The 12,620-nt window shown below is 44.1% G+C and overlaps 1 protein-coding gene across 1 annotated transcript in view; it reads right to left on the bottom strand.

The window, feature by feature from the left end:
• LOC124274919 (phospholipid-transporting ATPase VD-like) overlaps positions 1 to 12,620 on the bottom strand; it is a 102,296-nt gene that overhangs the window by 27,347 nt on the left and 62,329 nt on the right. Inside the window, exons 24-25 of the mRNA XM_046710640.1 lie at positions 11,708 to 11,908; positions 1,070 to 1,150 (exon numbers count right to left, since the gene is read on the bottom strand). Of these exons, the coding sequence (XP_046566596.1) occupies positions 1,070 to 1,150; positions 11,708 to 11,908 (282 nt within the window). The remainder of the gene's footprint in view (positions 1 to 1,069; positions 1,151 to 11,707; positions 11,909 to 12,620) is intronic.

Raw genomic sequence — 12,620 nt, 5'->3', positions numbered from 1 at the left:
AGTTATGACTACCCATATATACCCTCAGTACTGCTGCCAGGTGAGCTATGAAGTAGAGAATGGCACTCTGATAGACGGAGGGTTATGACTACCCATATATACCCTCAGTACTGCTGCCAGGCGAGCTATGAAGTAGAGGATGGCACTCTGATAGACGGAGTGTTATGACTACCCATATATACCCTCAGTACTGCTGCCAGGCGAGCTATGAAGTAGAGGAAGGCACTCTGATAGACGGAGGGTTATGACTACCAATATATACTCTCAGTACTGCTGCCAGGTGAGCTATGAAGTAGAGGAAGGCACTCTGATAGACGGAGGGTTATGACTACCCATATATACTCTCAGTACTGCTGCCATGTGAGCTATGAAGTAGAGGATGGCACTCTGATAGACGGAGTGTTATGACTACCCATATATACCCTCAGTACTGCTGCCAGGTGAGCTATGAAGTAGAGGAAGGCACTCTGATAGACGGAGTGTTATGACTACCCATGTATACCCTCGGTACTGCTGCCAGGTGAGCTATGAAGTAGAGGAAGGCACTCTGATAGACCGAGTGTTATGACTACCCATATATACCCTCAGTACTGCTGCAAGGTGAGCTATGAAGTAGAGGATGGCACTCCGATAGACGGAGTGTTATGACTACCCATATATACTCTCAGTACTGCTGCCAGGTGAGCTATGAAGTAGAGGAAGGCACTCTGATAGATGGAGCGTTATGACTACCCATATATCCCCTCAGTACTGCCGCCAGGTGAGCTATGAAGTAGAGGATGGCACTCTGATAGACGGAGTGTTATGACTACCCATATATACTCTCAGTACTGCTGCCAGGTGAGCTATGAAGTAGAGGAAGGCACTCTGATAGATGGAGCGTTATGACTACCCATATATACCCTCAGTACTGCTGCCAGGTGAGCTATGAAGTAGAGGATGGCACTCTGATAGACGGAGTGTTATGACTACCCATATATACCCTCACAACTGAGTTTGAAGAGTGCTCTCTGACAGACGGAGCATTCTAACAACCCATATATACCCTCACCAAAGACATGTGACTTACTAGGTGAGCTATGAAGTACAGCACAGCACTCTGATAAATGGCATCCAGGAGGACCATCAGGAATGTCCAGTTAGTGTACATCTGAAACAACAAATGAGATACATATGTATTCAGAATAATGAGTGAGTGAGTGAGTGAGTGAGCAGGTAAAGTACAGCAATGCATTAACACGTATTCTAGGGTTGGTCGGTTGGTTGTTTAACACCGCACTCAGCAATGGGAGAGTCATTGAGATAAGATTTTTATCATAAATGAGTTGCGACCCCTTCACGTACAGGTAAGATCTTTACCCGTACAGGATCTTTAATCACTCATGCTAGCCTGTTCTAGACTGTGTGCATGGACTTTCAAACTAATACTTTTCTTTAGTAAAAGTTATCAACAAGTCAACGTGATAAAGGGTGAGATTTTCCAACTCAGTGCCTTTGTGGAGCCGTTAGTAGCTGTGCTAGAGGTTCATAGGCATCACTTGTAAGATGACGTAGAATTACATCCAAATCCCAGGCCGGAGCTCTGAACTTCTTTTGATGGTCTTCCAGTTTAAAAGATCTCAGCAGAGCAAGTAATTATGGTACTCTTGTCAACTTGATGCCTATTTTCATGGTAATCACTGTACTGATGGCGGCGAGGTATGTAGATAATGTTGAACCTTTCAGATGTCTGGTCTATCTAAGATGGCACAGGTATTCCGCCACTTGAGGATGAGTAGCTTTCATCGTAATGAAGTCTTTCCGCCTTGCATAAGTCGATCTTCTATTAAGGCTGGTCACATGACTGTTTACGCGGGAAAAGTGGTGGGAGGTAACTCGTTGGTGAGTGTATTTTACGTCCGCTTCCAGGAACTTCGAAAATGGGGATTCAAGTGTTCCACTACCATTCGCAAGGAAAAGGGGAGATAAGCAAAAGATCATGGGTCAGGGTAAGAAAAATAATATATTTTCAACACATTAAACAATAACATAACCTCAATTTTCTACAGGCTATTTTGATGTGCTGCTTTAACTAGCAAAAAACATCCAAAAATTATCAAATCTACCAGCATCTGTATTTGGAAATATTCTGTCAACAACTAAATATCACATACATTTCGTTAAATGGGTGGGGCTCATTTATTTATAAATAAAAAACAAATACCTACTGAGATCTTGATGTGGTTGAAAGATTGACTTTTAAACATTCAGATACTGTGCATTTGCATATTAGGAAAGTAAATCTCGAGCTATAATCAATACTTGTCGGGTAAGTAGTATGTACAACATGCCTCCATCACCTGATAAGTCTTGGTGCAGACATGATATCTTACTGTATTACGTACACTAAATAAATAACACTTGATGTAATGCACTGAAGTCACATGAGCCCTTCAGTCTCCGATTTAAGTCCTCTTGAGGGAACGGTTATCAAGTTCTTTCTATCACACTGTCGGGACTGAATTTCGGTCTGAGAAGTCTGGTTATTCATCAGTTATCTCCTGATCGGTAGAGCAATGCCTCCGCGATTCATCCTTCTGCGAACCTGTATCCCTTCTCGAACCTCCATCATCCTTTCACGAACTGAAGATTCCTCCCTTCGCGAACGTCTATCTTGAGAGTCCTCTCTTCGCGAACCTCTATCTGTGAATTCATCTCTTCGTGAACCTCTGTGACGTGAGCCTACTCTTCGCGAACATCTGTCGCTAGATGTATCCCTTTGCGAACCTCTGTGATGTGAGCCTTCTCTTCGCGAACCTCTGTCTCGTGATGAGTGACTTCGCGAACGTCTGTGAGGGATATGAGATCTCGATCTAGAACGGCTAAGTTTAGGAGATGAATCCTTCGATGTTCTCGAACGTTGAGGGTTCGCAGATGTAGAACGGTGAGTAGGCATCTCATGTCTTCTATCCTCCTCCAAGAAGATAAAGTCGTCACACTGTGGAGACCGTCTTGAGACGTAGTTTTATGTGGCATAGGTTCGCACAGGTCAGTAGGTTCGCTCAGGTCCGTAGGTTTGCGCACGGTGTCAGTAGATGAGAGGCTTCGCCGAACCTTCGCTTCTTCCTCGAACCTCCGTTCCATCATAGCCATCATCTGGTTGGTGAATTGTCTCATAATTTCACCCAGATCAAGTTTTGCGTTGATTGAAGCTGCTGCGGTGTAGAAGAAGTGTTGTGTACGCTGATGAGTTGTGTGCCTCGACTTCACTCCGTTGATAAGTTGGTGATAGTTCGCCAAACAGCTGGCCTAATGTGACCATTGCAGGAGACTATCATAAAAAAACGTCTACTTCATGCGGAGGTATTATCTCTTCATGCGGAGGTAATATCTCTTCGTTGAAGGATTTCTGATGCGTTGACTTACTAGGCCGCGTAGATTTACCCTCCAATCTGGTAACAGATGCTTTCTTCTGCGACGTAGAAGACGACCTCTTTTTCTTAGCTTGAGTCGGAGTCAACTGTGTTGTAGCCAATCTCTTCTTGGCCCCCGTACCAGCAGGCTGCCCCTGCAACGTACTCAACATAGCACCAGTATTATGAATTTCAGCAGTAGCAATCAACATACGGTTTGCAGGCTGATCTCCTGTTTTATCAGCCGTGACTTGAAATGACTTCCTCATCCGATCCATGGCACGTCTATAGATATAAGACAAATATTGATTAAATTGTAGATTTGATAAATCAACACAATAAGTACAACGCAAGCTGGAAGAACATGGTTTTATGCACTAAAGGCATTGGGGGTGAGGATCTGCCATGGATAACCTGTGCCTGCAAACACTGCAAGATTTCATGAAATGTAAACAAAGTTATATAACGATGAAATTATGACACAAATACAAATAATTTTTACAATTTTTTTACATATAATACATAATAGTTATTGCCAAATCCATACACAGCATAATTTTGAAGGATAGGACCTAAATAAAAAGGATATAATGCCGTATCGGGTCTCCAGTGCTCGCCCAACCATCCAATTGGGCAAAAAGGGAGAGAGTGACAAGTAAGGCTGGTCACATGACTGTTTACGCGGGAAAAGGGAGGTAACTCGTTGGTGAGTGTATTTTTACGTCCGCTTCGGGAACTTCAAGGGAGTCAAGTGTTCCACTACCATTCGCAAGGAAAAGGGAGATAAGCAAAAGATCATGGGTCAGGGTAAGAAAAAACAATATATTTTCAACACATTAAACAATAACATAACCTCAATTTTCTACAGGCTATTTTGATGTGCTGCTTTAACTAGCAAAAAAACATCCAAAAATTATCAAATCTACCAGCATCTGTATTTGGAAATATTCTGTCAACAACTAAATATCACATACATTTCGTTAAATGGGTGGGGCTCATTTATTTATAAATAAAAAACAAATGCCTACTGAGATCTTGATGTGGTTGAAAGAATGTAATTTTCTGAATAAATTTGATATTTTATACTTATCCTGACTCATGCTATTTTACTTGTCTTCTTCTTCTTCTTGCGAACACAGTGGAACACTTGTATCTCCCAATTGAAGCTCCCTTCAATGTAAAATCACTAATTAGTACTCACCAAGAGTTGTCTCCTTCCCAACCATTTGCGCGGGAACGAGGGCGCCACCTCCCGCCACATGCCTCACTCTCTCCTTATATAGCGAGCCCAACACTTGAATTTTCAGGGAAATCCAAAGTGTTATGTGGTGAGGATGGGAGGCCTTACCTCATGAGTCAGGATAAGTATAAAATATCAATTTTATTCAGAAAATTACATATTTTACCTTATCCTGACTCATGCTATTTTGCTTGTAGAATCCTACGGATACAGAGGTGGGAATACAGAATACTTGGGATTTAGATAATTAGTGATTTGATAACTGTAATAACCCCTATGGGAACTTCATAAAGGCACTGAATTGATAAATTCCTGCTGTTAAACTGATCAGCTGCCATATATGGGTTACTACAATATATAGATATTATGATAAACATAAATAAGTATTTACAACATGAATACTAGGCTAAAGACTAATATAGACTTAATATAATAGCATAAACTTCATAGAGTTGTTAGCTAATGATATTATTATGATTTAACAGACATAGTACTAAGCTTAAGATTATGATTGAACTTAGGTTAAAATATATCATAGCATAAACTTCGTGGAGTTATTAGCTATATAGTACTGTTGTGAAATAAGCAGTAAAAATCTCATAAGATTGACTTATCTTCTCTGAGGGACTGTCAACCAAAATGGTGAATACCTGAGACGTCCTCGGTGGTGATATCTCAGATAGTGGTTGGCAAACACCATATCAGATCTCCAGAAGCAGCCCTCCATGATGGTTTTCAAAGAGCAATTGCCGTGTAGAGCAAGTGTTGAAGCTAGCGCTCTAATTTCATGTGGATTAGATGCTCTTGGAGGGTCGAGTCCTGCAGCCTTGTAGGCGCGTAGTATGACAGTTCTGATCCATATCGAGATAGTTGTACGTGAGACTTCAGTCTGTGTAGCTGTCGATAGAGGGATGAATAATCGTTTGAGTTTTTGTCGCCTCGGTTTGGATCGTCGTAGATATATGTTCAGTGCTCTGACTGGGCATAATGATAGATCCAGTGTATCATGAGGTCCGAGAATTGATGAGAGAGCTGGGACGTGGAATAATCTGTCTGGTTGACCTGGTACCTGGTTCTTGGCGATGAAATCCCAGCATAGTCCCATATGCACGATGTTATGATTGTCATCAAAGCGTGTTCTCTCGTAATCTAGTGCGTGAATCTCTGACATCCTGGCTGCTGTTGCTAGGGATAACAGGAACAAAGTTTTCTGTGTCAGAAATTCGAATGATGTTGATTCCAGTGGTTCATATGCCTCACTTGTGAGGTGTTGGAGCACTACATTTAGATCCCATGCTGGAGCTGCGAAATCTCTGTTTCTGATCCTCCAATCGGAATGCACGTAGTAAGGTGAGTAACTCTGGGGTCTTCGTCAACCTTACACCCGTTCTAATAGTTATGACTGAGCTTAAAGCTGCAAGATATGTTGATAATGTTGAGCCTTTTAGATGTTTAGTCTGTCGTAGGTAACATAAGTAGTCAGCCACTTGTGGATGTGTAGCATATCTAGCTGTAAATCCTTTCTTTGTAGCAAAATTTTCAAAACTGTGCCACTTGTCATCTTACAAGTTGCGAGTGGAGTTGCGTAAGGCAAGCGTGACTGCTTTCGCCGCTCTGGCTAAATAACCTCTCTTGTTTAGACACACTTTAATACAGTCCATACGTGAAGTTGGAATGCTTCTGGCTTACCGTGCGCTTGTTTGATGTGAGGATGTATTAGTAGATTCGAGCGCTTTGGAAGTTGTAGTATTGGTTGTCCGATTTCTTGAATAAGAGTTGGAAACCATGTTCTCGCTGGCCAGTAGGGCGCGACCAAAATAATTTGGAGGCTCCGAGTTTGCTTGATTTTCTGTAACACCTGTGGGATTAACGCTGGCGGCGGGAATGCGTACGCATTGAGTCCTTCCCACGATATGCTTAGTGCGTCCGTTGCCCATGCTAGTGGGTCTGGGACTGGTGATACGAATGTTTTCAGCTGATTGTTGAAGCGAGTGGCAAATAGGTCTATTAGTGGAGCTCCTATTTTCTTGATAATTTGTTGAAATGTCTCTGTATGGAGCATCCATTCTTTCGGTGATGGTAGGTGTGGCCGAGAGAGAGCTTCTGCTATGACATTCTTTGCTCCTGGAATGTGACATGCTCTGACATGTATGTTGAGATTGTCGATTAGATCGAACAATTAAAAACATAGAGTCAATAGGTTCGGTGACCTGGTTGAGCCTTGTTTGTTCACATAAAACGCCACTGTTGAGTTGTCTGTGTGAATCATCAGATGGGCATTCTTTAGTAAGTTGCTCCAATGTAGTATGGCGTTTACTACTGCTTGCATTTCTAGCAAGTTTATGTGTAGTTTGCTCTCTTGTTGGCTCCATAACCCTGATGCCATCCTGTTGGCGAGGTGTGCTCCCCAACCTTGGAGCGAAGCGTCTACATAGAGATGTGTTTCTAATTCCGGCTCTATTAAATAGATGCCTTCGCAAACATTCGATCTCTTGGTCCACCATAGTAGGTGAGGTTTGACGTGATTCGGTAGACTGAATGGTTGAGGGTCGTCGAGATGAGAGTTGATGAGGACCTGTAACGGACGTAGCTGTAGTCTGCCTCTGACTGTCATGTCTTGAGCTGACGTGAGTAGACCCAACAGGCTCTGCCATTGTCGTAGTGGTAGCGGAGAGAGTAAGGCTTGAGGGATTGTCTGTTGGATCTTGATCAATCAGTCCTCTGGTACAACGATACGATTCTGCGCCGTGAGAAATCGAATGCCTAGAAATTGCAGATCTTGCGTAGGTTCTAGGTCCGACTTGAGTCGATTTACTAACCATCCTAGCTGTGTTAGTAGCTTGATGATGAAGTTTAATTGTAGTCTGAGACGCTGTGGATCTGGATCCACTTGTATCCCGTCGTCAAGGTAGAACGCACTGCGTAGCCCTTGACGATGTAGGTAAATGACGATGGGTTTCGTTATTCTTGTAACAACCAGGGGGCCGATGATATTCCAAATGGTAGGACCTTCCATTGGTAGTGTAGCCCGTCTAGTGTAAACCGTAGGTACTTCCTTGAGTCGGGAAGTATCGGGATATGCAAGTAGGCATCCTGTAGATCTATACTGGCCATGTAGTCCATCTGACGGACGAGTTGCAGTAGTTGAGGTAGGTGTATCATGCGAAAAAGTTGGCGGTTTGCGTAGATAGTCCCTGTTGAACGTGCTCATGTTGTAGATGAGTCGGAACTTTTCCTTGGAATTTTTCTTGGGCACTAGGAAAACTGGGGAGTAGAAGCCTGGTTTACTTGGTCCAGTACTTCTATGGCCTGCTTGGTTAGGAGTGTTGATACCGCTTCTCTTAACTTTGGTAGTTGTAGAGCCTGGAAGTCGAACCTCGGAGGGATGACTGTCAGCGGGGGCGTGGCCTGTAGTTGTATTCGATATCTGTGCTGTAGGATGTTGGAGACATATGGATCCTCTAGGAATCCCCAATTTTCCCAGTGCAGTTGAAGGCGTCCACCCACTTGTGATGGTTGTACTGGAACGGCTGGGGGGTGGAAGACTCCAGTCGTTCCGAACCTGTCCTTCATCGTTTATAGTTGCGGGAGCCTCTGGATGACCTGCCTCTTCCAGATCCTCCCCTGTAATTGCCGTATGGGCGGCGAAAAGACTCTTTTGCTCCTCTTACACTTGCCATCTTCCTGTCCCATGCTTTCTGTAGACCTGATGCTGTCAAGTGATCCGTTAGGAACTGCTGGTCCTTCTTCTGCATGAGGGGGCCGAGTAAATCATCCTGTCATCCTCAGATGTAGAGTCTCTGAACTTCGTGAGGAGAGTTTCGTTGACTGTTCTTGATCTGTTCAGACCAAAGAACATCCTCCTTGACATGGTTTCCATCTGGACTAGCTTGTGGTCATCTATTCTGTAAGTCTTGGACTTGGCATCGCTGATCATCTTATAGTTATCATCGATATCTTGTGCCTTGTAAAAGGGTCCATGTTGTGACCTGCAAACTTGTTAGCATTGAAATGCGGCACATGTGGTGTCTGTGATTTCGTGGCTTTATTAAAGGCTGTATCCAGACTAGCTGGCACCGCTGCTATCGGGTCAATCGGAGGTAAGGTGATTGTGTCAGCATCATCTTCCTTCATAAGATATGTGTAGGCTGAGTTCTTGTTCTTAGACGGGGAGGATAGTTCCAGACTATTCACCATCCAATATCTTATTTCTGCGTCGGAAAATATGATACCATCTTCATCTTCAGACATCAGGTCACAGATAATGTGTTGATGCTCCTCCGATAGTGACTGAGGTGGAGTCCTTGATGATCTGTACGTGGATCGACGAGGTGATCGTGGTGAACGGACTGACGAGTGGCGTCTATAAGGTGACCTACGCTGAGACTTCCTTGGTGAACGCTGGTAGCTTCGCGAAGCTCTCGATGAATCCTTTGATGATCTTCTAGATGGGGATGACTTGGAGCCACTTAACCTTCGTGAAGGCCTTCTTGAAGGTTGAGAGTCTGAGTCTGAGTCATGGGATGAGAGATCATCAAGATCCGAGGTAGGTGATATAGTCGTCATCCGTGAAGCCTTCCGTGAATGCTGAGGATCAGGGTCCTTCGTGGAGGCAGGCTGGGTCGCTCTTCGCAGAGGCTTGGAGGTGGGCTGGGTCGCCCTTCGTGGAGGCGCGTAAGCGGGCTGGGTCGCCCTACACGGAGGTATGGGGGTGGGCTGGGTCGCCCCTTGGCTCTAGAGGCCTCTGTAGACCGTAGCGATCTTCCATCAACTTCATAATGTGGTTCATCAGGTCGTCTGGGGCGGTCTGCGCTGAAGTAGTTGCTGCCTTTTCTACGATGGTAGCAACGGGACCCTCAGGAAGATTCTCCGACATCAGTGTAGGTGCCTCAGACTGCGTGCTGATCTGCGCTGATGTTATAGTTGCCGACACTGGCCACTTCTTCCGCCGTAAGTCTGGTATGATGATCGGTTGATCATCATCATACAGGCCCAACTCTGCAACGGGAACAATCTCGGCTGAGAAAGTACTGCTGGACTTCGTTGATTTCCCCTTTGACGTGGATGTAGCCCTGGGGGTGCGGAGTCTGTGTTGTGACGACATGGAAGCCCTCCTAGTCTTTGGCTGCGACGACGGTATGTCCGAGGATGCAGGTCGCTTCTTGGAGATAGCGGACTGCATCCCACGCCTCTCCTCCGAGGGTAACTCTAGCGGAACAACAGACGGGAGGGGGATCGTCCGACAGTAGCTGACAGGGTAAGGGCTCTGGTGTATTAGCCATGGCTAAAATCTGTTTACGTGACCTATCTGCTGCGCGTCTCAAGACGCAAAATAAATATTTATCAGAAGGCAGAATTGGATAAATTAGTACAATAATTGCAACGTGAAACAGTAGAGCATGGCGTAGTACAACTAGGGCATATTAAATGCGGGTCAGCAGCAGAAAAAACGTAATTTACAAATAGTGCAGATTTTCATCAACGCAATCTACTGAACAAAAACGGAGTCCCGTGAATAAAACAGTAGAAACACGAATAAATATCAATGCATTATGTTGAAGGATACTAGCTACACCTCTATAGAAGTCTATGAGAGGTAAATAACTAAGAATAAACAAAGGATATAATGTGTAGGGAGACACAGGCGCTCTCACATCCTGCTCACTGGGTGAAGAAGGAGAGAGTGAGGCATGTGGAGGGAGGTGGCGCCCTCGTTCCCGCGCAAATGGTTGGGAAGGAGACAACTCTTGGTGAGTACTAATAAGTGATTTTACATTGATGGGAGCTTCAATTGGGAGATGCAAGTGTTCCACTGTGTTCGCAAGAAGAAGAAGAAGACAAGCAAAATAGCATGAGTCAGGATAAGGAAAAATTTGACTTTTAAACATTCAGATACTGTGCACTTGCATATTAGGAAAGTAAATCTCGAGGTCTAGGAATATCTACTAGTACTACTACATATTATCCAACATCTGCTATTGAAGGAGACCTGAGATTGCTCTCCCCTTTTGGTCACACTGTTGGGACTAAACATCGGCTCGAGGAGGTAAAGGAAATCTCTGCCTGTGCAGATTATCCAACATTGACTATTGAAGGAGACCCAAGATCTCTCTTAGTGTCACAGTAGTGGGGATAAGGCCTTTGGTGGTCTTCATGAACCCCTGCCAGGGGCGTAGCTACCATTATAAGAAAAAGCATGGGCTTACACATGATTGTTGCTAAGGTTGGGCAAGCCCTCAATACTATCTAAACATAAAGCTTTGCAACCTGTCAGGCTTAAACGAAAAATATGGCTTGCTACGCGCCTGCCTGCCTACACTGTAGTGCTGGATTATAAAAAAAAAATGGGTAGGAGAGATCCCCTTTCTTTCATAAAAATGGGGCTGGAGATACACTGAAGTAGGTCTAGAAAACACCCTGACGATACTCTGATTCTGTCCCATTCAATACTGGGTAGTACAGAAGACTCCACTTTCTGTCACTCCAGTGGGGCTAAATATTGGCCTGAGGATGTCTCCATAAACTGCTGCCTCTACTCCTATACTGCCCCATCCAACACTGGGTAGTACTGAAGACTTGGGATTGACCTACTGGGGATCAAGGCCTGAGGAGGTCTCCATAAACCCCTGCATCTACTCCTATACTGCCCCATCCAATACTGGGTTAAAAAGGAATCCCGAGATTGATCTGATCTCATTTTCTGCCAAAGAGGAGACGCACAGTTTGGGTTGAATATAAGCTTAAGTAGATCTAGAAAAATCCCTGCCTATACTCATACTGCCCCATTCAATACTGGGTTAAAAAGGTATCCCGTGAGTGATCTGATCTCAATTTCTGCCAAAGAAGAGATGCATAGTTTGGGGTGAATATAAGTCTAAGCAGATCTAGAAAAATCCCTGCCTATACTCATACCGCCCCATTCAATACTGGGTTAAAACGGTATCCCGCAAGTGATCTGATCTCAATTTCTGCCAAAGAAGAGATGCATAGTTTGGGGTGAATATTAGCTTAAGCAGATCTAGAAAAATCCCTACATTCATACTGCAATATCCAAACAAGAAGACTTGAGACTGACCTCCCCTTTCTGGCCAACGCTGTACAATTCCGGCTTCTCCAGCAGCACCTCGGCCGTCACATCCTTGTCAAAGATGCCGTTGACAATGGGAGGCAGTGATGTGAAGATAAGGTGGAGCAGCATCATGTAGATACTGTCCAGCATAAGGGAGCCGGAGAAACCACTGAAGAATTGGAACCAGAAGAGCGTCATCACCGACATCTGAAACAGAAGGACCTCTTGAAACAAGACCGCACTGATACACTGTGATTCATGTGATTGCATGGGAGAGCCTGAAATTGTTCATCCATGAGTGGACAAAGATATAGATCCTCTCAAAATATATGTGAACAACAGAGAGTGAGTGAGTGAGTGAGTTTAGCTTTACGCTGCACTCAACAATATTCCAGTTATATAACAGCGATCTGTAAATAATCGAGTCCGGACCCGACAATTCAGTGATCAACAGCATGAACATCGATCTATGCAATTGGGATACGATGACATGTGTCAACCAAGCCTGCGAGCCTGACCACCCGAGCCTGTTAGTCGCCTCTACGACAAGCATGGGTTACTGAAGATAAATTCTAGCATGGATCTTGATGGGTCGAACAACGGAGAGAGTTCTATGGATATACAACTTCTTTATCATTAACAAGAGAGACGTTTCGGTGTAGCTACTAACACTGTTATCAGAGTCACTTGCTTGATAACAGTGTGAGTAGCTACACCGAAATGTCACTCATATCAATAATAGAGAAGTTCTATATCCATAGAACTCTCCCTGTTGTTCATCACACCAACTTCTAAATGCCACTCAAAGAAATATATGTGATCTATTCTGACTCCCCCAAATACACAAATTCATCAGTTAGATTGTTTATAATTTAATGCCACACTCAGCTACATGGCACAGATAATATACCAACACAGT

Source organism: Haliotis rubra, unplaced genomic scaffold (genome assembly GCF_003918875.1).
Source record: "Haliotis rubra isolate DU_JTF1 unplaced genomic scaffold, ASM391887v1 Scf1, whole genome shotgun sequence".
NCBI lineage: Eukaryota > Metazoa > Mollusca > Gastropoda > Lepetellida > Haliotidae > Haliotis > Haliotis rubra.
The sequence above is the reverse complement of the archived record's forward strand: the minus strand, read 5'-3'. Positions and strand labels throughout refer to the sequence as shown.